The 25,951-nt window shown below is 45.9% G+C and overlaps 1 protein-coding gene across 4 annotated transcripts in view; it reads right to left on the reverse strand.

The window, feature by feature from the left end:
* Positions 1 to 1,405: 1,405 nt before the first annotated feature.
* The window catches only part of SLC5A11 (solute carrier family 5 member 11), a 41,627-nt gene continuing 17,081 nt past the window's right edge, over positions 1,406 to 25,951 (reverse strand). For 3 of the 4 annotated variants that reach the window (XM_032872870.1, XM_032872866.1, XM_032872868.1), the window contains 11 exons: positions 25,770 to 25,874; positions 24,502 to 24,607; positions 21,895 to 21,975; positions 16,681 to 16,886; positions 12,737 to 12,872; positions 6,502 to 6,609; positions 5,994 to 6,144; positions 4,233 to 4,401; positions 3,637 to 3,852; positions 2,823 to 2,991; positions 1,406 to 1,701 (listed from right to left, as the gene is read on the reverse strand). In XM_032872870.1, the coding sequence (XP_032728761.1) occupies positions 1,499 to 1,701; positions 2,823 to 2,991; positions 3,637 to 3,852; positions 4,233 to 4,401; positions 5,994 to 6,144; positions 6,502 to 6,609; positions 12,737 to 12,872; positions 16,681 to 16,886; positions 21,895 to 21,975; positions 24,502 to 24,607; positions 25,770 to 25,874 (1,650 nt within the window). In that variant the 3' untranslated portion in view covers positions 1,406 to 1,498. Of the gene's footprint in view, positions 1,702 to 2,822; positions 2,992 to 3,636; positions 3,853 to 4,232; positions 4,402 to 5,993; positions 6,145 to 6,501; positions 6,610 to 12,736; positions 12,873 to 16,680; positions 16,887 to 21,894; positions 21,976 to 24,501; positions 24,608 to 25,769; positions 25,875 to 25,951 lie in introns of those variants that run through there. The other variant, XM_032872869.1, reaches the window with a different exon arrangement.

A 25,951-nucleotide genomic window follows, 5' to 3' on the forward strand; every position in this document is an offset into this window, starting at 1 on the left:
AGCCCCGTCTCCAGGGAGGCCACTGCCCATAGTCAGGCAATTCTGTGGCACCTTGGACGTGCTCCCTCTACAGCTCTGGTGCTCAGGAGGAAAGCAAGATGCCATGCTTGCCAAGGAGATGGTGTGGATGCCTGGGGACCAGGAAGGTCCGTGCTGGACACTCTCCCCAGAGTGGCACATATGTTTTGTTATTGCTGGCTCCAAAACACAACACAGACCTTCTCTATTTGAAGAATGTTTCAGTTTTCATTCTCCTTCATTTATTAAAATCTCCCAACCCCAACAGCTCTAATCTAAAGAAAAATGATAATCATTTGATTTTTGTCTGCGTGTCAAAGGTAAATACCAAACCAAGGCTACTGCCCATCTTCTTGAACAGGTGAGGACCAGAGTGGGGCATGGAGGTCAGCTTGTGTTCAGAGCCGTAACCGCATCATGATGGGAGCATCTCCAAGGTCCCACAGAGAGGTGATTACCCCTGCTGGGACAGTCACCATCTCACTGTCCCATTCTGGCACAAACACCCTCAGAGAGGAGAGGTTTTATAATGTAAACTCTAAGTGGCCATCCCTGGTCATCAGGAAGGTGCTGATGTCCAGAAAGTTGCTGCTGAGTGTCTGGTCCCCCAGAGCTTTCCTCACTCTGACACTTGCTTCTCGTTATGATATCTGGGAAGGAGACCAGAGGGGGTGCCCTAGAATCTTGTGCTTTAAGAAAATCAGAGAAAACTGTGTTTACTTCCCAAGTGCTGCCATTGACTGTTTCTCCGCTTAATTCCCACAAGGCTGCTTCCCCTCAAACAAGTGGCCAGAAGGATGGGCAATTCCACAGCAAATCTCTACTGGCCGAGGAGCTGTGGGGCTTCGGACCTGAAGAGCGGCCAGCCCTGTTCCATGCAGTCCCAGCTGTCCTCCTTTCTCCATTCTGGGCTCTGCTGGGGTCTGCCAGAATGACCTGCACAGGCTGTGTCTGCCATGTGCACGGCTAAATCAAGGGCAGGCCCATAGAGCCAGCCCTGATGCCATCTTTGGGGTGGCCCTGCACCTTGGCCCGTGATTCCAGTCCTGGGATAAAGCCACTCCTTCACCCAAAGTCAGCAGGAGTGGAAGGTGAGTGGTGGCCTGTGGGTCCCATTCCCTGTACTTTGAAGGTGAGCTGGGCAAGTTCAAATGCTAGCGCGCTCGGCCCTGGTGAGGGGTCTGCTGCCAGGCTGGGAGGTCTAGTGGGTCTCTTCGCTTGTTTATCCCTCTGAATTCCCCTTTGGTGTTGCACGATAGACAAGAAGACTGAACAGCCTTTGAGAAGAGGCAGCTTTGACACTTTTCTCCCCCACCTTCTACCCTCCCATTCCCTTTTAAGAAGAAAAGCACTAAATGTCACGTTGAAAATGAACTCCTTTGAAGCCTCACAGTAAACAAACAAAGCTTTATTATTTATTCCCTTTCATTACAAAAACAGGGCTTGGACAACAGACTGGACCCCTGGGTTCACCCCCACATTAAGCAAAGTAGCCCCAGAGAAAAATGGCGCAGCTAACACAGACGATGAGGTTGATGTCCAGAAGGGTTTTTACAAGGGGGTTTTCTTCCAAGGAAACTATGACCGGTTCCACTGTGCTTGGGGACTCCTTGCCCAGGCTCTCCATTCCACAGAGCCACAAGATGGCTCGCATCACTTTGGACTGCTTTGGGGTCGTGTCACCTAAAAGAACCCAAATGAAGGTCAGAAGGGAGCGGAGGGGCGGACCAGTTGTGTTCCATGCCCAGTAAGAAATATTTTCCATACCTTTTCTGGGAAGTATTCATGAGTACCTTAATCTGGAAGAGTGGTATTCTTAGACTTGTCATCATTTTCAGATGAAAAGACGGAGCCTCATTTGACTAACTTGGGTGAAGCCCCACAACTGGTAAGCAGTAGCAGAGGTGGGTTTAGAAGCCACATCTGTCTGATTCCCTCCTCTCTATCACACTGTCTGCCAGGAGGCCCAAGGCAGGGAAGGGCACTCTTGTGGGAAACTATTTCCCCATTTAGAGCTGGGGCTGCAAGCTCCACGGCCTTTAGGGCCAGTCACATGGTCAGGGCAAAATACTATGCTTATTAAACTTGTCAAAATATGAACAAGAAAAGATTCTCTCATTTTTCTTGAAACACATGGCCTTCTGGATCTATCCTTGGATTTCCATCATTAGGTTGACATGGATTCATAGCCACAGAATGTTTGTCTGTACATGTATATTGACAGATGTGAAGGCCACATGTGATGGTAAATGACAGCCCACAGCTGCAGGGTCATGGCGCAGTAGGGATGGATGGGGACCTTGGCTCACTGAAGGGCACAGCCCAGTCGGAGGGGCCAGCTTTCCAAGCTCTGGACAATGTTAGTCAAGCAGACATGGGGGCCCAGAGTTGTTACATCTTCCCATGTTTCAAAAGGAGATGGAAATCTGGCATTTTATGTGAAATCTCCCAAGTTTTCAATGTCAGCTCACCTTTTATTGAAATGGTAGGTGGACTACACCACAGTATGTCTACAGGCTGCCAGTTTGAAACCAGCAATTTAGAGAAAGCCAATAGCATTCCAGCCTGCCTGGCGGGATCTCATGGGGACTAAGGGAGCCATGTTGTAGCAAGCCACTCAACACCCACTTACTGTTACTGTTCTCCACTGAGCTTCTGTTGAAAGTTAGAACAGACACAGGGAGTCAGGGGATACTCACATTCCAAGTACCCCCCTCTTCTGGCTTGTGATTTGGAAGAAATATCTCCCCTTAAACACCTAATGCTTCTTGGGTTTCCACTGTAACCGAGGAGAGGCAACTCACAGCTGTGGGGTTTGGATATGCTTTCTTGAACAATCTCCAACTGGCTGTTTGTGATGCTGGCCTCTGGTGTCCCATTCTGAGAGACAGTAAGAGGCTGGGGAGTTGCTGGTGGCACCTGTTCCTTCTGGACCACGGGGTCATGACGAGTAAACCAGGTCAGGCGGCTTACCTAAGAAGCAAAGATGGATCAGATTAGGGTCCCCTGCTCCATCCCATGTTGGGCCTCACGTGTGAGAATGCCCGCTGTGTTACTGTACCTCCAACAAGCTCCAGCTCCCTGCGCTCTGCACAGTCAGTGGACATTTCCCCCACGAAATGGACATTTCCCTGGCTTGCTTTCTGCAGCAGCACTAATTCTGTTGGGATCTCACCCTCTTTCATTCTGGCCCCCCAGAGCTTCACCCTAGCCTGGGGCTTTTGGTGGACCCCCCACCCCTCCATCGTGCATTTCTCTAGCCATGGAGACTGAACTGGTTCATGGGTAAACATGTGTCGAGCTAACTGCATCAGTGGGAATCGGGAACCCTGCTGGAAATACTGGGATAAATGTGTTTCTGCTTTTGCTTGATGGGTATAAGAAAAGATAAAATCCCTGGAAACTGCCAGTCCTGCATGGCACCTGAAAATTGAGGCAGAAATGAAGGATGGATTTGGATGGTCCTCTGTTCCAAATCAAGCTGTCCCTTAAAGCCCAGTCCTGGATATTCCAGCTTCTTGAACAATCAAACTCTCTTACTGAGGCCAGTTTGGGTCAGTTTTCTGTCGCTTGCAGCCAAGGGTCTCAGTGGTTATACAGTATCAAACCCAAACGTACCATCTCCTTGGAGGGTGACTCTGTGAACCAGCTCACAATGGACACGGTGATCAGAGTCACTGCAGACAGAACCATGGAGAAATAGAGGTAGTGGACATCCTTCACCACAGCGGGGCGGTCATCTGGCTGGTCACACCGAGGCTGCGGGTAAATGAAGTCCAGGACCAGCCGAATCAAGCCTAGGAGAAGGCCCAAGATCAGACCTGAGAAGGCCCCCTGCAAATCAGAGCAAGGCCATCTTAGAGACATCCAGGGTTACAGGGCAGCCAGCCTGGGCCTCTGCAGACCTCAACAAGCCATTTCCAGGAGTTTGCCTTTCTAGGGATGGTTGATGTAGGGGTCAGTAATTTAAAAAGGATTGGACCTCCTTATCTGTTTATCTTTCACACACAACTAATTATTCATGTGTAATATACTCATTCCTTGTAAATTTAGCTTCCCTGTTTCGTGACACAATGCATCCAAACAGAACCCCCGTGGTTGCTCTTCAAAGGCCAGCTGGCCCCCTTCCCACACCTCCATCCCCAGAACGCATCCTCTGGAACACCACCCATGTCATTAAGACATCCTCATGGGCGGTGCTTATCCAGAGCTACCTTTTCATTGGTCCGTTTCCAGAAACATCCCATGATGAAGACCACGGCCACGGGCGGCTGCAGGTAAGAGCTAATGGACTGGATGTAAATGAAGAGCTGGCCTCCCTGGCTGGCCTGGACTACGGGGATCCAGAGGATGGAGACCAGCACCAGCAGCAATACAAACACCCTAGTGCCAGGTGGAGAGAGCCCCTCATTAGCATATCGCCCCTGGAAATACTTCCTGCTCTCTTTCTCTCTTTACAGCTTTATTGAGGTAGAATTTACATACCACGAGATTCACCTATTCTAAGAGTAGAATCCCATAACTCTAGGCAACACAATCAGGTTTGACAACATCCGTTATTCCAAACAAGTTCCTTTGCTTCCATTTACAATTTATCCCTTATCTACTCCTGTTTCTATGGGTTTGCCTTTTCTGGACATTTCATAGAAACAGGATTCAACAACATGTGGTCTTTGGCAGCCGGTTTCCTCCACGTGGCGTGCTTTTGGGGTTTATCCACACATCATACATAATCACGTAATCACGGTATGTCATTCGTTCTTATTGTTGAAAAACACTCCATTGAATGGATCTACCATGACACGCCACTGTTTATCCTGCAGCGGTCAGTGGATACTTGTGTTGATTCTACTTTTCTCCTCTTATAAACAAAAGCTACTGTGAATATTTGTGTTTGAGTTTTTATGTATTTCTGGGAATGCAATCTTTATGTAGACATAATGTTTTCATTTCTGGGAATGCAACTGCTCAGTCATATGATAAGCTGTATGTTTAATTTTTTTAAAAGGTGCCAAACTGTTTTGAATGGTTGAACCATTTTACATTCCCGATGGCAGAGTTAGGAAGGTTCCAACTTCTCTATCTCCTTGTCTGCCTTTCTGATTATAGCCATTCTAGTGGGCATGTCATGGTATCTCCTTATAGTTTTTTAGGATTACAATTTCATTTTGTAGATCATTTTAGATCACAAGTCTTTGTCAGCTATGTGCCTTGCAAATAGTTTCTCCTTATCTGTGGTTTGTCTTCTCATTTCCTTAATGGTGTCTTTTGAAGTGAGAAAGTTTTAGCTTTTGATGAAGTCTAATGTATTTGTTTCTTTTCCTTTATAAGTTATGTTCATGCTGTCAGACCTAAGAACTCTTTCCCTAACTCAAAGCTGAGACAGTCCTTGGGGGCCCCAAGATGCTTATTAGCATGTATTTTACATAATATTTGCATACCATCCATTTTGGTCCCTTTCGTTCCCCCCATTAGATTTCAGGACCTTACAGAAGCCTTGGTAGGAAAACCTTCCCCACACCACAACCCTGCCCAGTCCGCAGAACCTCTTCCTCCCTTTTACCTGGCTAACTCCTATTCATCCCTAAGGTCCCACCCACTCCAGGCTGGGGACTCCTCTGAATCTCTACATCTCCTGGCTTCTCCTCACAGCACTCACTGGGGTTGTAGTTTCTGTTTAATTATCCTCTTTCTTTAATTATCTTTAGCTTTGTGAAAGCAGAAACTGAATCTTTGCTTTCCCCTGCTCTGTATCTAGCCACCCAGCGCATAGTAGGTGCTCAGTGAACATCTCTTGAATGACTGGCTTATTCATACACAGAGTCCTAATGAACCTCACCTTTGCCATCATAGGAGGCTGAGCCTCCAGAATGAGTGACTGGTCAGTGTTTGCCTCTGAGTGGGCTCAGCTTTCTCCTCCCCAGGTTTCTAAACTTTTCACTCTCCTTCCCCAGTCCCACTCAGTGCAACCTTACCTGCCTACAATCATGAGCTCTTTCTCTGATGCCCGAGGCCGGATGTACTTCCAGAGGTCCATGGTGAAGATGGTGCTGGCACTATTAAAGATGGAGGTGAGGGAGGACATGAGCGCCGCCACCATCACAGCCATCATGAGCCCACGGAGCCCTGGGGGCAAAAGGGAGGTCTATGGGCCTCAGGCTTTTCCTGCTAACTGCCCCTGCCTGCACTCATGACCCCGTTACCCCAGGCCCATGGTGCCAACCGATCTCCCAGTAGGTGCCACTGGGAGGAGGCAGAACTTGGGGTGGGAGCGAGCTATAAGAGGGACCGGGGCTGGAGGGGGGCCATAATCAGGACCTGGGTTTTATCTGAGGCCTCTGGCTCTGGGGCTCAGTCCCTCAGCCCAGAGCGCATTTCCTCCTGCTGCCTTCCCATCCTGTCCTTCCCTCAGATCAGGGCCCAGCCAAGGTCTTCCTTTCTGGGCACTCCAGGGGACTCCATCTAGGGGCGAGTGGACATTACCTGTGGGCAGGAGTTCCAGCACAAGTTTGGGATATGCGATGTCAGAGCAGCCGGAGGGGTTGCTACAGACCTTCAGGCAGGTGTCTGGATCTGCACAAGCCACTTGATCTGTGGAAGAAACGAGGTGCAGAGTGAGCAGACGACTCTCTGAGCCCAGGCCAAGCCACAACATGGCCTGACGCAGGCCCACGCAGGAGACAGGATGACTGTCTATAATGCATACAGCTCTGAGAAATAAAAAAGGAGCCTAGACTTCACAAACCATTACCTTCTTACTTAGCCTTGCCCTACCTGTAAAATGGGACAACAACTAAGTCTACTTGGTATGATTATCCTGGGGGTTGGCTGAGATGACATATGTAACGTGCTTGGCCCAGAAGCTGCTATGTAGGAAGCACTGAATACATTTCAGCTGTTATGACTGTCACCCCAATAAAGCTGAGACACCTCGTGGCCATTCTCTACAATGTCCCTCATCAGGATGCATCCCCTGACCCCCACAAGGGGACATGCCATTCACACCTTGCCTACAGTTCCTCGGGGGTACACTGGAGAATGCCATTTCCCCCACATAGGATGATCATTTTCCAAATCCCTCTCTCCCCTAGCTCCTCCAGAGCTGTTCTCTTTTAGGCTCCTAACAACCCAGCTGTGCCGACTGGATGTCCTTGCCTTCCTCTTCCTGCGTTTCTGTATCGGGTCTTTGCTCTCCTGAACAGCATTCTGATGTTCTGGCATAAATCCACCCAGCCTTCCTGGCACCTGGAGTTCTTCATCTCCTCCTTGTATGATGACAAAAACATCCCAAGTGTACAAGCCTAGGCCTCCTGCTTGGAGTCCAGAGTGTGTGACAGAGCAGATGGTCAACAAATTTCTGAGGGACAGAGGCTAGCTATGACTGTGCTCCTGAATGAGGGAAGAGATTACTTTCACTGTTGCACAAAGAATCAGGACGAGGGACCTAAGTATAAATATCCAGCAAGGTCACGTCAGAGGCAGAGTCGAAACCCAGGTCTCTTGACTCCCAATCCAATTTTTCAGAGAATACCAAGAGAGTACCTGCTTTTCTGTAATAAGTCTGGCAGGCACTCCGCCCAAGGCTTCATCCTGGCCACTGGGACCTTCAGAACTCTGTATGGTCTCAAAAGTTTGGCACCTATGTCTGAACGATACCTTTCTCATCACCTTCTGATTTCTTCAGCTCCTGATATCTGAGCTAACCAGCGCTCCTCACCAACACCCCAATGCCTACCCAACATCACTCACCCCAGCTGGGTCAATGATTACCTCTCAAGTCTCCTCCAGCAGGTGGACTGAGAAATAACTACCCATAAATCCCTCCGGGGCCCCATCTGCTCAATCCAAAGTCTTCAGTCCTTGCTCCTCATTTTGAAGGGCGATGGGCTGTCTGTCCACCCATCTTGAACTTCAGCTCACAAGTGAATGTGAACCCCTCCACTGCTCATGCTTAACTTCCTGCCTGGTTCCAGTGTAGTATCAATGTCACAATGACCATTTAACTGAGACCTCAAATGTAGATGTTTGACAGTATCTCCACATGAGCTTGTATACTTAGTCTCTATATTTTTACCTGCTAATTTAATAAATGTAAACACTTAAAGGACACCACAATTTTAAAATGCAATATTGTTCTATCTTCATTTTCTTTTTAATGTAATGGAAGACCTAAGCAATGGATACAGCCCTGGGCCCTTTCATCCACTGGGAAGTCCACCGGCAAACCGGTCATTATAAAATTTCTCCAGGCATCGTTATGTCTTCTCAAAGGCTGGCACCCCTCGCCTCACTAACATCCACCAATGGGTGCTGTGGCCACAATTAATAATACAGTTGCTGCAGAACAGAGGTAGATGCCCCCAAAGCTCTGGCTCAAACCTCAGACAAAATTAAGACTGTAGACCAAAACTAGTATTGAAGAGAAGTCCTGAGCAGAAACAATCTTGAGAAAAATGCTTTTGACAGGTCGAAGTTCCTGGCTTTTTATGGCTCTTCTGAGAAGCCTTAAAAGAAGATAAGGGAAGAGTTTCATCCCCATGCTTAGAATGTTGTAAGGAGCCTCCCAGTCGGGCAAAGGTCTTATTCACATTCAGATTATACGGGCTTTACCTTTTTTTGTCCAAAGGCTCCTCTTTTTTTCTTTTTTTAAGATTTATTTACTTTAGAGACAGAGGTCGATCCCAGGACAGTCACCCGACCAGTTGAGCCACCCAGGCACCCCCAAAAGCTCCCCTCTTCAAGGTACACTGAGAAGAAGCAAGACTCTCCCTGGGATATTTAATTAACTATATAGTTTAACCTTTGGTTGTTAAGCTTAGGTTGGTTAACCTTCCAGACATGCACCCTTCAACCATGAAAGGTGACAGACACAGTTTACAAAGCATGTTTGTGGCAGTTGTCCTTGTCTGTTCAGCTTAAAGAATATATTCATTCAGGGTGCCTGGATGGCTCAGTCCATTAAGCATCCGATTCTTGATGTTAGCTCAGGTCTTGATCTCAAGGTTGTGAGTTCAAGCCCTACACTGCACTCCATGCTGGGCATGGAGCTTACTTTGAAAAAAAAAAAAAAAAGAATCTATTCATCCTAAGGATATTAGTTGGCTCAGTTAAGCTACAACTGAAACCAACAGCCTTATGGGTCATTAACCCACCATTGGGTAACAACCACCCATCTGTCTTGGGTTAATTAATCAACCATTTCGTATATGGTATGGATTCTCATATCAGTCCCTCTGATAGTTGGCATAAAGGATGCTTCTGGCAAGGTCCCATCCAAACAACACAAAGTCTTCTATTTCCAAATGCTAACATTCACTGAGGGTTCACCATGACAAATAAAGACTATCCATATATATCTCATTGTATTCTTCACAACTCCAGGGGGAAGAGATGGTATTACAGCTATTTTAAGGACAAGTAAATTGAGGCCCAGAGAGGTGAAAATGCTTCCCCAAATGAAATAGCGAGTAAATATCATGACGAGGTCTCATACCCTGAGTGTATTCCAGAGCTCAGATGAGGATGATTGGGTTTGTAAATGGGTACACTTCTAGACTTGCATTTTATTGTTTGAGGGTGGTTTTGCTTCTCTCTTAATTTCCACTATGGTTCCTTTCAAAGTGTGTACCATTTCTCAGATGGATAAGTGGAAGAAGGTGTTCTTCAGGCTCATTACATCTCAGAATTGGAGCATCTTTTTGGGTGGCTTCTGGACCCCATTGAAGATTCAGGGGTAGCTGGAAGAGCAGACACAGGGGGAGACATGGAAATAGGAAGGTAGAGTGGCTTGGCCTGAAGGCTGGCACTTTAGGCAAGGGCTTCTCAGTCTTCTGGGGAGCTTGTCAAAAACAGACCACTGGGCCCAAACCTCAGGAGATTCTGATTCAGTAGGTCTTGGACAGGGCCTGAAAGTTTGCATTTCTAACAAGTTCTAAGGTGACATCACTGCTGCAGGACTGGGGAACTACACTTTGAGAAGGACTTGTCCAGGTCTTCAAACATACCATGCCGACCTCACCTTCTCCAACCTACTTCACTCTCAAATTCCTTTCACTTATTGTTATTACTATATGCTAGAGTGTTTTGATTTATATCTTATGTTGCTTCTTCATGAGTACCAGACTCATCTGTTACATTCAAAAGTCCTTAGAGACACAGAACATGGCATTGTTTCACTTAATCATGATTGCCGATTGACAGGCTATTAAGAATGATGATCAAGGGGACACCTAGGTGGCTCAGTTGGTTAAACATCTGCCTTCAGCTTTGGTCATGATCCTGGGGTCCTGGGATCAAGCCCCATGTTGGGCTCCCTGCTCAGTGGGGATCTGCTTCTCCTTCTCCCTCTGCACCTCCCTCTGCTGGTGTGCTCTTTCTCTCTGTCTAATAAATAAATTAATTCAATCTTAAAAACAAACAAAGAATTATGGTCAAGGTGTTTTGATTGATCTTCCAGATACTGACCCAAAGCTTAAGGTGTAATTTGCTAAGGCAGACAATAGCATGATTAAGAGCTGGGCTTTGGAGGCAGATGCAGCTGGGTTCCAATCCCAGCCCACTGAGCACTAGCCAGGTTAACTTTCGGCAAGTCGCTTAATCTAGGAGGGGTCTAGATTGCTCCTCTTTATCCCCAACATCCTACCCATCATTAATCTTGTTGTATCCACTCTGAAAGGTACTTTGAGACCACCCAGGGCGCCTGGGGGACTCAGTCGTCTAAGCGTCTGACTCCTTATTTCAGCTCGGGTCATGAACTCAAGGTCATGAGATCTAGCCCCACACCAGGCTCTCTGCTGGGCTTGGAGCCTGCTTAAGACTCGTTGTCTTTCCCTCTGCCCCTCCCCACCAAAAGATAAAAAGAAATCCCCCATATGGATCAACTGTTGCCTCACAATCAATGGATGTCACATTTACTTATTTCTTCTCTTTGTGTGTCTCCTCTCCACTAGAATGTGAGACCCACAACAGCAGGGATACTGTTGGTATTAAGGATCCCCAGGTCTCCCAGATTAAGGCCTGGTAGTTCACTGGCTCTCAGATTCTTCGATGGACACATGGAACTGTGTCCTAGTCCTAACACTACCTACCTCACAAGGTTGTTTTGAGGAATAAGTGAGAAAATACGTAAAATAAGAATAAACACTTCTATAGTGCTTACCTCATGCCAAAAACTGCTTTAAGCCTTATGAAGGATTATTCCCATTTTATGAGTGAGGGAACAGAGGCAAGAGGCTTTCCAAGGTCACACGGCTAGGAAGTGGCAGAGCCAGAATTCTGGCTGCAACATTCAAGCCAGAGTCCATATTCAGAAATACCACACTGTAAGACTCTTGTCATGATGAAGGTAGGTTGTTTAAAGCTAGTTCTTCGTTCACATATCAAGCCTCACCCAAAGCTGTGTATTTTCCATTAAGTCACCACAAATCCCAAATCCCAGTTCTCACTCTGACCTGACTTTTCTCAAGTCTTGTGCACCTTTCCTGGAACCAGGACCAGTGACTCTGGGTTCTTCATGCCCTCTGGGCTGGAGAAGGAGGAAGCACAGAGTCTAGCACACAGCACAGCTCCCCCCATTTTCCTCCCCCAATTCTTTTCTCCTAGGCTTATTGTCCTAAATTATTTTGACAAAACTTCTAGGCCATCCTATCCTTTCTTTACCTGAGCATGACATCGTGTAGGATAAAGTGCAGGGGAGGGAGCACTCTACCTTACATTCCCCTTTGAGTTAATAACAGCCTTGGTGGTGGGCACCTGGATGCCTTCAGCTCAGTTCATGACCCCAGGGTCCAGGGATCGAGCCCCGCATTGGGCTCCCTGCTCAGGGGGGAGCCTGCTTCTCCCTCTCCCTGCTGCTCTGCCTACTTGTGTTCTCTGTCAAATAAATAAATAAAATCTAAAAAAATAAATAACAGCCTTGGTGGATATGGGAGGAAAGCTCACTGATTCAGAAAAAGAGGAGCTTTCTTCCATACAGATCAGCAGTTCCTGACGTCACAGTGACTCCCAATAATACCCTTCCCCCAGTCCTGTTTACCCACACAGCGCAAATCTCATCACTTTACCACACTAAAAATTCTAAGGTAAATATTCTAGAGGCTTTGACATCCCTGGTTTTTGTTAAGTACCCCCAAAGGGCTCCACTGGGCCAAAATAACCAAACAACTGAGCTGAAATGAAGTACTAAAAAGCATAAGAGGAACTTTCATATTAGTCTTCAGGAAACTGACATCTGGAACCACAAGATCTTAGCCTGTAGTTTGTGGCTTCAAAAATACATTTCAGGCAAGGCCCCAGATGGGTCTCCCCTCTACTGGCCTGGGACATCTACTAGACATTCCTGTTGAACCCCTTTGGGAAACAGTGTAGAGTCAGATATCTGGATGGAGATACCTCAGCCAAATCACAATGTGGGACTCCAGTCCCAATCTCTGATGACAGTCATATGTTTAGAATACTTCACTGGGGGTGTGCCTGGGTGGCTCAGTGGGTTAAAGCCTCTGCCTTCGGTTCAGGTCATGATCCCAGGGTCCTGCGATCGAGCCCCGCATCGGGCTCTCTGCTCAGCGGGAAGCCTGCTTCCTCCTCTCTCTCTGCTTGCCTCTCTGCCTACCTGTGATCTCTGTCTGTCAAATAAATGAATAAAATATTAAAAAAAAGAATATTTCACAGGGTCTGCGACTCAAAGACAGATGATCTCTTCTCCCCATTGTCTTCTCACCTGGGAAGAGGACACGACTGACCATTCCAGGGAACACCATCATGAAAAGAGGCAGCACCTTCAGGTAGGCAGCCATCAAAGAGCCTCCTTTGGCATGGGACAGGTTCTTGGCAGCCAGAGACCGCTGAACGATCACCTGGAAAACAGTGGGGTGGTTGGAGGATGAAGTGGCTAAGTGTGCAAAGCTTGTTGGTAGGCATCATGGACTTAGAATCTTGGTTTGTCTAGCTTCTCTTCGAGGAAAAATCACTTTCCTATTCCCAATCCCTGTGCTCCAGTTGAGGAAGCTAAGAACCCTGTTCCATCCCCTCCCTACTCCTTTATCCTGGAGTTGGACTTGGCCAATTTGATTTCTACATAGAGTTTCTTGGCTTCTCTGGCTACCATGACCAGTTGAGGAAAAGTATGAATCCAAGGTGGGTCAATTACAACTTTCCATGGAACTTCTTCCTAGAAGAGGCAAAGGAAATAAGCACCTTAACACTAACAGCCTCCATTAGAATTGCCAACTATGAAAGGAGCTTAGAACTCTGGCAGCACCTCCACCACTGTAATGGGAAAGATCCCTTAAAATTGAAGTTATCTTGGGATGCCTGGATGGCTCAGTCATTTGAGCATCTGCCTTCAGCTCAGTTCATGATCCCAGGATCCTGGCATCAAGCCCCATATCAAGGCTCCCTGCTCAGTGGGGAGTCTGCTTCTCCCTCTCTCTCTGCCTCTCCCCCCACTTATGCTCTCTTTTTCTCTCTCTCTCTCAAATTATATCTTTAAAAAGATGTATCAAATAAAAAAAATTATCTACTCAAAAGGAATAATTTGTTCCAGAGTGTTTTCTAAGTAGATCCCCCCAAATCCTCCTAAGACAACCCCCCAGCCTTCAGATTGAATCTACATGAGCCCAGAACTTTCTCTATTTTCTTAGGCTTTGAGTGTTGAAGCATCTGGAGGAGGTACAGAGGCCCTGTGACAAGCTTTGACAAGCAGGACAAAGCTGGGACTCTTCCCTTTTTTTTTTTTTTTGACAGAGGACACTAGTTTTCCTAGAGTGTCCTGCTCCTTCTTTTGAAACCCACACCCTGTCCACACAGCTACATTATCATCTTGGGCACAGCTGCCTGATCCAGGGGTAGGCACCTGACCTATACTAGACCCTTCTACAGGATTTTTGGATTGGGCCTTGGGGAGTTGCCAGCATCTTTCCTGTTAGTCTGCAGTGAGACAATGAAGTTACAGGTGTAAAGACGGCTGATGGAGAGGGAAACCAGAGTATGTTCCAGCAGTTTCTGAAGGCTCATTCAACTTCCTGCTGTTTGTATTCCCTGAGCTAATACATCCCCCACCCTTTCCCTGAGGTAGTTTGTTTGATTTTTTTTTTTTTTTTTTTTTTTTTGTCTGTCACTTGCAACCAAGTGTACCCTGACAGGCACAATTACATTTGTTTGGATGCCATAAGTGAAAGACTCTAAAATGTAAGATTGGCTTATGTGAGGAAAGGTGGGGAGCAAGGAACTGAGAAGTTAGGCTCCTTGTTTAGAGGTTGGTTTAATGGGGCACCTGAGAGTGGCACAGTTGGTTGAGCCTCTAACTCTTGGTTCCGGCTCAGGTCATGATCTCAGGGTTGTGAGACTGAGCCCTGCATTGGGCTCCCTGCTCAGTGTGGAGTCTGCTGGAGTTTCTCTCTCTCCCTCTCTCTCTGCCCCTCCCCACCCCATGCTTGTTCTCTCTCTCCCTCTCAAATACATAAGTAAATCTTTAAAAAAATTTATAGAAGTTGGTTTAACTGTTATATGTTATTTCTCAGAACTCCAATTACCTACTGAGCCTTTCTAGAACACTTTAGAATGTGGTCGTAGAATGTGAGGATATTAGGGTCTATAGAATACGTCTGTTGCTTTAGTAAGGTGCTCAAAGAGGCATGCAGGCTTCAATCTTAGCCCGTCCCTCTGGAGCAGAGAGGAAAGCATTTACAGCTTTGGAAAACAAAGCCCTTTCTACCAGAGATCCAAAACTGTGACCAAAAAGAATTCTGGCTTTTAGTTCCCATGATGTGGAGAATACAAGCATTAATTTAAGAGTCAGCTGAGGAAGTTTGAAGATATCTGTGCCCCTTGAAAACCCACGAGCCCCGGGAGGAAGGGGTCCACCTGTAGGACAACCCCCTGGCCCAAGTAATGGAACCACAGTTCAAGAGGGGTGGTATGAAAAAGAATTAATTCATGTAGAATTGTTAGACCAGGGACTGGCCACAGTATAGCAGCTGTAAGTGTTTAAGTGCTATCACGATTGTCCATTGTTAACTTATCTTTTCAGCCTCACACATTTCAATGGGTGATATATTGGCTGGATTTGAACCCTGACCAAGTATAAACAGGTATTTAACAAAATGACACCTATCGGGGCGCCTGGGTGGCTCAGTGGGTTAAGCCTCTGCCTTCGGCTCAGGTCATGATCCCAGGGTCCTGGGATCGAGCCCCACATCAGGCTCTCTGCTCGGCGGGGAGCCTGCTTCCCTCTCTCTCTCTCTGCCTGCCTCTCTGCCTGCTTGTGATCTCGGTCTGTCAAATAAATAAATAAATAAAATCTTTAAAAAAAATGACACCTATCTCCCTGCCCATGAGTATCCACTCTTCATTTTACCTGCATCTACCTGGAGCTGCTTCACGAAATGCAAATAACTGATTCCATCCTTCCCCCCTTTAACACAAAAGGGCTTATTATACATGTTGGCTATTGCCTCCATTGCAAATGTTCCCCAACTATCACAGTGAGCCCTTTACTTTTTTGAGGCCTGTTTTTCCAAGGGTCACTCCTCAGTCCCACCTCCACTTGCTACTCTATTTTATTTATTTTTTAAAATGCTTTATATATTTTATTTATGTAATCTCTTCACCCAAAGTGGGGCTCGAACTCACAATCCCAAGATCAAGTGTTGCATGCTCCACTGACTGAGCCAGCCCACGACCCCGCCACCCTATTTTAAGCTGCATTCCCACCTTCTCAACCCCCCTTTCCCTACCCTGCTTTTTAAAAAATGACATTTATCACCTTTAAATATTCCATATAATTTTCTTACTGTCTATCTATCCCCCACTAGAAGAAGGTGAGCTCCAAGGGAGACAAGAGCCCTGTCTGATTTGTTTACTCATGATTTCCAAGTGTCTGGTACAAAGAGGATAACTAGTGAGTATTTGTTGAGTAAATGATACCAGATATCAATTTTAATCTCCATTTAAAATGTATCATCTCTTGCTTACTGGATCTTTCCAGACATTAGCAAGATATATTAAGAATTCCACGGAATGCCTGGGTGGCTCAGTGGGTTAAAGCCTCTGCCTTCGGCTCAGGTCATGATCCCAGAGTCCTGGGATCGAGCCCCACGTCAGGTTCTCTGCTCAGCGGGGGAGCCTTCTTCCTTCTCTCTCTGCCTGCCTCTCTGCCTACTTGTCATCTCTGTCTGTCAAATAAATAAATAAAATCTTAAAAAAAAAAAAGAATTCCACTTTGCAGGAGTGCCTGGGTGGCTCAGTCAGTTAAGCATCAAACTCTTGCTTTTCAGCTCAGGTCATGATCTCAGGATGTTGAGATCAAGCCTCACGTCAGGCTCTGCACTGAGCGCAGAGTCTGCTTGTGAATGTCTCCCTCTGCACCACACCCCCTGCTCGCTCTCTCTCTCTACCTTTCTAAATAAATAAGTAAATCTTTAAAAACAAACAAAGAATAGTTCCCCTTTGCAAATAGTAGTAGCCCTGGATTTGCCACTACATGAACAAGTTCAAGAAGTAAAATAATGTAGAATAGTAGAAAGGAAGGAGTAGGTGAGCTTGGGGGGTGGGAGAGGGAAGGGGAATGCAAACAAGAGAACAGATGGAGGAAACCAGCCCTGCCTCTAGCCCCATAAAGAAAGAAGCATCCTGGAGGGTGCTCCCTCATCAGATGCCCTGTACCTGATCTGTGCACCAGTACCAGAGAGATGGGATGGACATTCCAAGTAGGATCCCAGGCCACGGGAGATCAGATGTCAGAGGGTCTCGGAAAATATGGAAGGCATCTTCTCGGGGCAGCCCACAGCTGTTATTTTCACTCCGGTTGCTAGCCACGGCTAAGAAGTACTTCTCCTTCAGGCCTTCCATCCCGCCAACTGCAGCAAAACCTAAAATGCAGAGGAAGCCCAAATTTGCCAGAAACTCAGAGCAATCTGCAGCAAGGGTAAGGGGATGGCTGGATGGGTGACATCCTACTTAGAGCAGAGCTGACAAGGAAAGTTAGTCACCTTCTTTTGATGCCTTTGGTAGTGACTATGTATTGCTTCTCAGAATACGAATAACCAATGCATAATACAAAACATATAGGATTATAAAGGAAACGATACATATTAAGGCAGTCATCAAAACATTAAAACTGTGGTTTAGTAGTTATTTGCTCCTTTAAACAGTAAGAGCTAGCAGTAGGTCTAGTAACTATTTATTTATTTTTAAGTAATCTCTGTGCCCAACATGGGGCTCAAACTCACAATGTTGAGATCAAGTATCACACACTACACTGTCCGAGCCAGCCAGGCTCCCCTGTAATAACAATTTTTTAAAAAAGATTTTTGCTTATTTATTTGACACACACACACACACACACACAGATAGTGAAAGAGAGCACAAGCAGAGGGAGTGGCAGGCAGGAGAGGGAGAAGCAGGCTCCCCACTGAACAGGGAGCATGATGCAGGGCTCTATCCCAGGACCCTAGGATCACAGCCTGAGCTCAAAGCAGACGTGTAACAACTGAGCCACTCAAGCGCCCCTCATGCCTGCCTCCCCACTTGTGCTCTCTTTCTCAAATAAATAAATAAAATCTTAAAAAAAAAAGAAATATATACTATTCAAACACTGATAATCAAGAAAAAAGACAGTCTCTTCAATAAATGGTGCTGGGCAAATTGGATAGCTATGCACAGAAGAATAAAACTAGACCATTCTCTCACACCATATACAAAAATAAACTCGAAATGGATGAAAGACCTCAATGTGAGGCAAGAACCTATCAAAATCCTAGAGGAGAACACAGGCAGTAACCTCTTGACATTGGGCCCAGCAACTTCTTTCAAGACATGTCTCCAAAGGCAAAGGAAAGAAAAGAAAAGAGAAAATGACCTTTTGGGACTTCATCAAGATCAAAAGCTTCTGCACAGCAAAGGAAACAGTCAACAAAACAAAGATGCAACCCATGGAATGGAAGAAGATACTCCCAAATGACACTACAGACAAAGGGCTGATCTCCAAGACCTATAAAGAACTCCTTAAACTCAACACCCAAAAAACAGATAATCACCTCAAAAAATGTGCAGAAGACATGAACAGACACTTCTCCAAAGAAAACATACAAATGGCTAACAGACACATGAAAAAATGTACATCATCATTAGCCATCAGGGAGATTCAAATCAAAACCTCATTGAGATACCACCTTACATCAGTTAGAATGGCCAAAATTAACAGGACAGGAAACAACTAGTGTTAGAGAGGATGTGGAGAAAGGGGAACCCACTTACACTGTTGGTGGGAATGCAAGTTGGTGCAGCCCCTTTGGAAAACAGTGTGTAGATTCCCCAAAAAATTAAAAATAGAGCTCCCCTATGACCCTGCAATTGCACTACTGGGTATTTACCCCAAAGATACAGATGTAGTGAAAAGAAGGGCCATTTGTACCACAATTTTCATAGCAGCAATGGCCACAGTTGCCAAACTGTGGGAAGAGCCAAGATGTCCTTCAACAGACGAATGGATAAAGAAGATATGGTCCATATATACAATGAAGTATTATGCCTCCATCAGAAAGGATGAACACCCAACTTTTTTATCAACATGGATGGGACTGGGGGAGATTATGCCGAGTGAAATAAGTCAAGCAGAGAGAGTCAGTTATCATATGGTTTCACATATTTGTGGAGCATAAGGAATAACATGGCAGACATTACAAGAAGGAAAGGAAAAGTGAATTGTGGTAAATCAGAAGGGGAGACGAAGCAGGAGAGACTATGGACTCTGAGAAACAAACTGAGGGTTTTGGAGGGAAGGGAGTGAGAGGATGGGTTAGCCTGGTGGTGGATATTAAGGAGGGCATGTATTGCATGGAGCACTGGGTGTGGTGCACAAACAATGAATCTTGGAACACCAAAAAAGTAAGAAAATTAAAAAAAAAAGAAAAGAAAGAAAGTAAGTAAGTAAGTAAGTTTGGGGATTTGAATCAAAAAAAAAAAGAAAGAAAGAAAGAAAAGAAAAAGCAAAAGCTGGAGAGGCTAAATTAATATCAGGCAAAGGAGACTCTGGAATAAAGAATACAACCAGGGATAAAGAGGGACATCACATAATGATAAAGAAATTGAATCACTAAGAATGTATAACACTCCTAAATGTGTATTCACCTAACAGTAGAGCTTCAAAGTAAATGATGCCAAGACTAGTGGACAATGGAAACTTCAGTACCCCTTTTTAAATCATCGATAGAGAAAATAGATGAAAAAAGTAATAAAGATAGAGTATTGAACATTGTCAACCCTCTTGACCTAATTGGGACTGATAACACAGTATAGCCAACAGCAGCATATTCTTTTCAAGGACATATGGAATGTTCATCAAGTCAGGCAAGGTCTCGGGGCCACAAAACAAACCTCAACAAATTCACAAGAAACAAAATCATATCAAATATATTCTATGGATGTAGTGGAATTAAATAAAAATCAGTAACAGAAATATACCTGAAAAATCTCCAAGTACTTGAGAATTGTCTCTGTTTGTGGAACACAGGAATTATATAGAGAAAACCTTGAAGACTCCACCAAAAATTGTTAGAAGCAATAAACGAATTCAGTAAAGTTGCAGGTACAAAATCAATATACAAAAAATCAGTTACATTTCTATACACGAAAATATGATTGGAAGGAGACATTTAAATAAACGATCATACTTATGATTGCATCAAAAAGGCTAAAATACTTAGGAATGAAAACTATAAAACATGGATGAAAGAAATTGAAGAAAGCACAAATAAATGGGCAGATATTCTGTGTTCATAGGTTGGAAGAATATTATTAAAATATCCACACTACTCAATGTGATCTATGGATTTTTTTTTCAAGTAAGCTCCATGCTCAAAGGCTGAACTCATCCCCTCTGAGATCAAGAGTCACATCCTCCAAGGACTGAGCCAGCCAGATATCCCATAATCTATAGATTCAGTGCAATCCCTATTAAATTCCAATGACATTTTTTACAGAAACAGAAAAAAAAATCATTCTAAAATTCATCTGGAACAACAAAAGCCCAGAATAGCCAGAACCACATTGAGGAAGAAAAACAAAGTGGAAGGCCTCAGACTTCCTGATTTCAAACTATATTATAAAGCTGTAGAAATCAAAACAGTATGGTGGTGGCATAAAAAGACACACAGATGAATGGGACAGAACTGAGGGCACAGAAATAAACCCACAAATATATGGTCAATTAGATGGCAAACATCTAATAGATACAGCAGATTGGTGAGGATTACTGGGGGCTAGGCTGCAAACTCTTTCCTGCCTGACCATAATGAATTAAGTAATGGAACTTCTGCATCTGGAACCCATCCTTTCACGGAGAAAGATCTAGAGGTTTGGCTAAGAATAATAGACCCTGGGCAGATCTATTTTGGTTCTCTCTTGCCTCTGAAAACCTGTTTTAAGTAGCTCGTCTGGCCCTGGAAGGCTCAAAGGTTTGGTATTTAGGACAGCGATATTTCACATATCTGTTACTCATCTGTATTTCCTCTTTACACACAGGGCACCAGTGAAGTTTTTCTTCTTCTAAGGTTCTGAAACACTTCTTGGTAAAGTTAGTAACAAGCCTTTTCTGTCCGTGTTGTGAAACAATTATTCCATGATTACTCGGAACTCTTATTGTAAAGATTAAAAGAACAGAAATAAAATGGAAACCGTGCAGAAAGACACCATTTTAAGGTACTCTTGTTTATATCCTTCTACCCCTGTTCCTAGACAATTCCTGAGTCTGTCTTTATTTTACATGCCTTTAGTACTTATGAGGAACTGGTTACGCTATGTAAAATGTCTCTCAATCTGGACTTCTGATGGTTCTTCTGATGAAGCTGAGGTTATGTCTTGTCGACAAACATGGCATAGAGGATACATTGTACCCTCCTCCCCATATCAGGAGTTACATGATATCAATGCCTAATTCCTGGTGATCATTTAGCTACAGTGGTGTGAGATAGATTGCTCCCCTGGAGAGTGGCTACTTTTCCCTTTGCAATTAATATTTTGGGCATGATAATTGAGGCCATGCAAAGATCCTGTGTCTTCATGAACTTTCACCTGCCAACTTGAGAATTTATCATTTGATCTTGCCTGCAGATCACTGTGATGTCCTCATGGTGATTTTCTAGCTCTCCCTCTGTCTGTATTTATTCACTGGAATTCTTCTGTAAGGAAGAGCTGTGCCTTTGCCCCTCTTATTTATTTATTTATTATTTTTTAAAAAGATTTTATTTATTTATTTGATAGAGATCACAAGTAGGCAGAAGCAGGCAGAGAGGGAAGGGGGGAAGCAGGCTCTCTGCTAAGCAGAGAGCCCGATGCGGGGCTCAATTCCAGGATCCTGAGATCATGACCTGAGCTAAAGGCAGAGGCTTAACCCACTGAGCCACCCAGGCACCCCAACCCCTCTTATTTATTAATCACTTTTCCATATCAACATTGGAAGAACTATTCATTTTTACTTAAAAAACAGTAAATGTCGAGGCACGTGGTAGTTCAGCTGGTTAAGAAGCTGACCCTTGATTTCAGCTCAGGTCATGATCTTGGGGTTGTGGGATGGAGCCCCACATGGGGCTCCTTGCTCAGTGTGGGGGGGAATGTCTGCTGGAGACTCGCTCTTCTTATGCCCTCTCCTCCCCCTCTCTCTAAAATAAATAAATCTTAAAAAAAAAAAAACCAAGACAGTAAGTTTCCATAAGCCGAGTTCTCTTCCAGCTAAAATATCCATGCCTGAAGGAAGTTCCCCATGACAGGAATGCCCTGTGGTATGCTTTTGACCCTGGGCTTGCTGATCACAGTGATGAAAGCAGATGTCACCAAGAGTGCGGTTGTCATCCACCCAAGTGACCCTGGGGCCCCACTTACTGTAGCCCATCAGGACGAGTGCTCCTATAAGCATGATCAGAGTCTGCAGGGCATCTGTGTAGATGACAGCAGCCAGGCCACCTGAGGGTAGGGGTGGGGATAAGCATGAGGAGAGCGTCAGGTATGGTGGTAGAGAGGAGTTACCCTGGGGAGCAGACAGAACCTGCAATTTCAAGACCTGCCTGAGGAGACTTCTTAGTGTCGTGTGCAAAGATGGCCACAGTGTCTCCTTCCTGAGCACATGCCCATTTGGCAGTGTGGCTTTGCTGTTCCTTCCATGTTGAGGTAAAGCTGATTTCTCTACCTCTTTTTTTTTTATAAATATTTTATTTCTTTGACAGAGATTACAAGTAGAGAGAGAGAGAGAGAGAGAGAGAGGAGGAGGAAGCAGGCTCCCCGCTGAGCAGAGAGCCCGATGTGGGGCTCGATCCCAGGACCCTGGGACCACGACCCGAGCTGAAGGCAGAGGCTTTAACCCACTGAGCCACCCAGGCACCCCTGATTTCTCTACCTCTTAATGAGAGACTTGGCCAAATGCGTTGCTTGGATCCGCAGAATATGGTGGGAGTGATATTGTGCAGCTTGAAGCCCAGGCCTCAAGGCCCCAGAAGCTTCTGCTCTTGTTCCCCTGTTGCCCTGAGACCTCCATGATGGAGAAGCCCACCCTTGCCTACCTGAGGGTGATGGCTCACACAGGGGAAGCCCAGCTGAGAGCCCACGCCAACCATCAGCCACATGAGGGAGGCCACTTTTCCCCAGCCAGCTATTCCAGATGTCATCGACCTCCCCTTCTCCACTGAGCCAGTGAGACCAGCTGATCATGACCATATAATGGCAGCAGGTCCATCAGCATCTGGACAGGGTGATCTTCTCAGTCTCTTCCCTGTACCATACTTCCCACTTCCTTCTTCCCAAAGGGGAAAGAGATGCTTCTCTCATGTGAGCACGTTTATTTGTGGGCAGTGTCAGTGTGCAGAAAGTGTGCACAGAGCTGTGGTGTTCCACTCTGATTCCTCCCACCTTGCCAACATGAATAGGGTCCCTGTCACAAACATGGAGAGAGATCCGGCCTCCATTCTGGCCCTGACCCTCTGTTGCAATTATCCAGCCTGAGATCCTGCCACTAGAAGCTGGCATCATTCCTATACTGATGATTACTGAGCAGTTACCACGTGCCAGGCACTGGGTGCAGTGTCTTACTCAATCCTTCCCCAAATCTCTCATGAGCACCCTGACAAGCTCTTTGTGGAAGGGACAGAGAGGCAAACAAAACAGCATGTCCCCTGTCCTAAGAGAGATCAGCGTAATGGGGACACAGACTCCCCAAACAAGGAATTGCCAAGATAAATGGACTATGGCCGCTAGCCTTCTTCTTTCCTGGGGCTCCCGGCAGATGGCCTCCATGAGTGCAGAACGCCCTGAGATCCTTCAGGGGCCTCTGCATATGTTCGATTTGGTTGCTTTTCCACTTAGAGCCGCCAGTGGAGATGCACGGCACTTGGAATAAAACCCAGGTGCATTTTGTCTCCTGCAAGGCACCAATGGCTGGCCTTTTGCGTGTTGTTAGGGATACTGTGCCACACAGGGTTGGGGGTACATCCCTTTCTGGTTTGTGGGAATGGCCCCCAGAGCGGAGCAGAATGCACTTGAACAACCATTTCCTCACTCAGCCTCAGCCACACTGACCACCCCTTTGTTCCTCAAGCAAGCATGTTCTCATCCTAAGAGTCTTTACATGTGACCATCCCTCTGCCTGGACTTCTCTTCCCCTGAGCTTCTCTTGAGAGCTTCCTTCATATCATTTAAATGTGGTTCAAGAAGGCCTTAGAAAGACCTTCCCTGAACATTCTTTGTGGAAAAAAAAAAACAACGACAAACCTCCTTATCCCATCACTCCCCATCTCATCCTGCTTAAACTTCCTTCAGTGCACTTAATCAGATTATAATAATATGTCCTGATATTATTTCTTGGTTTTCATGCTCTGTTGTCTATCTCCCCATCCCCATTAGAATATAAGGTCCTTTTGGGTAAAGAATTTGTCTGTTTTGTTTATTGCCATGCCCCATTTCCTAGCAAGATGTCTCGCACATGCTAGGTAATATATAGATATATTTGATTATATTACACCAAGAGGGGGCAGAGCGGGATGAAGCTGGAGCAGAATGTGAAGATAAGAAGGCAAATATTCCAAACCAAATACTTGTCCGGGGCCTACTAGAGGCTGATCTCTCTCCTATGATGCTGCTCTGATGGGGAAAGAGGAGATCACCCAACCTCAGCCTCCAGAATTAGAGTCGCTTACCAACTAGCTTTCCAGAGTGTGTGTGGAGAAACATGCTCAGCTCTGACAGTTCTCAATAAATAGTTTTTCAATAAATAAATAGGAAATAGCTTGATGCAGTTTTGGTGTGTTTTTAAATCCTCTTTCTAAAAGGGAATCCTCTTCCTTTGGAAAATGGCCAAGAGAAATCATCTCATCTGGGGTCGTGGGGTGAGGTGTAATGAATGAATGGTTTTAACACATGGGAACATCAGAAGATGGGCCAGGAAAAGCCGGGCGGGGGCAGGCTACAGGCTCTCAAGCATCACCCCTTATTCAGACACACCTGCAACAGTGTACAGAGCCGTGATGGCGAGCAGCCCGATTATGGCCAGGTAGAGATCGAGGTGCAGAGACTGCTGAATAAAGATGGCGCCTGCATACATGTCCACCTGGGGAGACACAAAATCGATGGATGAATGAACGGAGGGACATTTTCAGCACAGGCTCCCCTAAGCCTGGATTCTGGCAAATACAGAAGAGTTCTCTACTGCGCTATCTTCAGCCACCTCTTCCCAGATCGGGGGTCTCAAACTGGAGCCGTGTGGGCCATTACATTTGATACCCATTCACCGGGCTAACACAACAACCTCCTCAGTGGTCTTCCTGCTTCTACTCTTGGTCTTCCACTCTCCATCCTCGACACTGCAACCTTTATCAAATACTGCCATGATCATGTCACCCTTCTCCTGCCCATTAATATTCTTCAGTGGCTCTGCCCCCATGAACCCCAAACTAATATCTACATAAAAACATTAAAATTGCATTTCAGGCTTCATGGTCTGCTTGCCCCTTGACCTCATTTCCCTCATTCCCTTCATGTTCCCTGCTTCCCTTAACAAGCCTGTCTATCCATCCAGAATGCCAGGCCCCCTTTCCCTAGCTGGTAATCATCCTTGGTGGTAACTTCCCTTGTGAAGGCATCCTACATCTGTAGCTTCCCACCAGACTGAGAGGGGAGTTCTGAACGAATGTTGTCATCTAACATCTATCTTTCAAGCCTGCATCTGGCATAGAATCAATTATTGTTGTTTGGATTGAATGGAATTCCTCTGCACTGCACTCACTCCCACTCTCCACAGCTGGGGTAGGCTCTCCCCAGCCCCAGCTGTAAGCGGAGACAGCATCAGCATGAGTCAGGTCTGCTCTTGGCCTCTTTCTCGAAATCTGCCTGTCCAACCAAAGGCCAAGGTGGGGCAGTCTCCATGGGCCTCCACACACCTGATGAATACCTGATGACTGCCTTATCCCGGGAGGAAGAGAACAGTTCCCCACCAAAGTTTGGCAGGGCTCTCAGAGCCCCGTTCTTCAACCCTCACCATCCTGACATGTTGCCAGAGCTCTGAAAGGAGTGGAAAGATGTGTCCTTCCCTCCACCTTTTCTCCCAACTTCCTCTCCCTGAGCTTACCCTCTTCCCTGACCCCTCCCATTCTCCAAGCCCCCTGAAGCCTGCCCAAGGAGAGGAAATGCATGGGCAGGACACACTACCAATGGCTGTATTCCATCTTCTCACCATGCTGTAGGGACGTGGCCAGGCTGGGTCCCCACCTTACCGAGATCTTGGTGAAGATGTAGATGAACAGGTAGAGCACAGCCAGGATGATGGGGATCCTGTTGCCGCCAAAGCGTTTCCTTAGGTATTCTGGCATCGTGGTGACCTGGCGGCCAGAGCTTAGCTGTCACCACCCACCTGATTTGGGGCACATGGCCTCCCGGCACTGGCCCTTCCCCCTCC

This window comes from Lontra canadensis, unplaced genomic scaffold (assembly GCF_010015895.1).
Source record: "Lontra canadensis isolate GAN:19392208 unplaced genomic scaffold, GSC_riverotter_1.0 scaffold45, whole genome shotgun sequence".
Taxonomy (NCBI): domain Eukaryota; kingdom Metazoa; phylum Chordata; class Mammalia; order Carnivora; family Mustelidae; genus Lontra; species Lontra canadensis.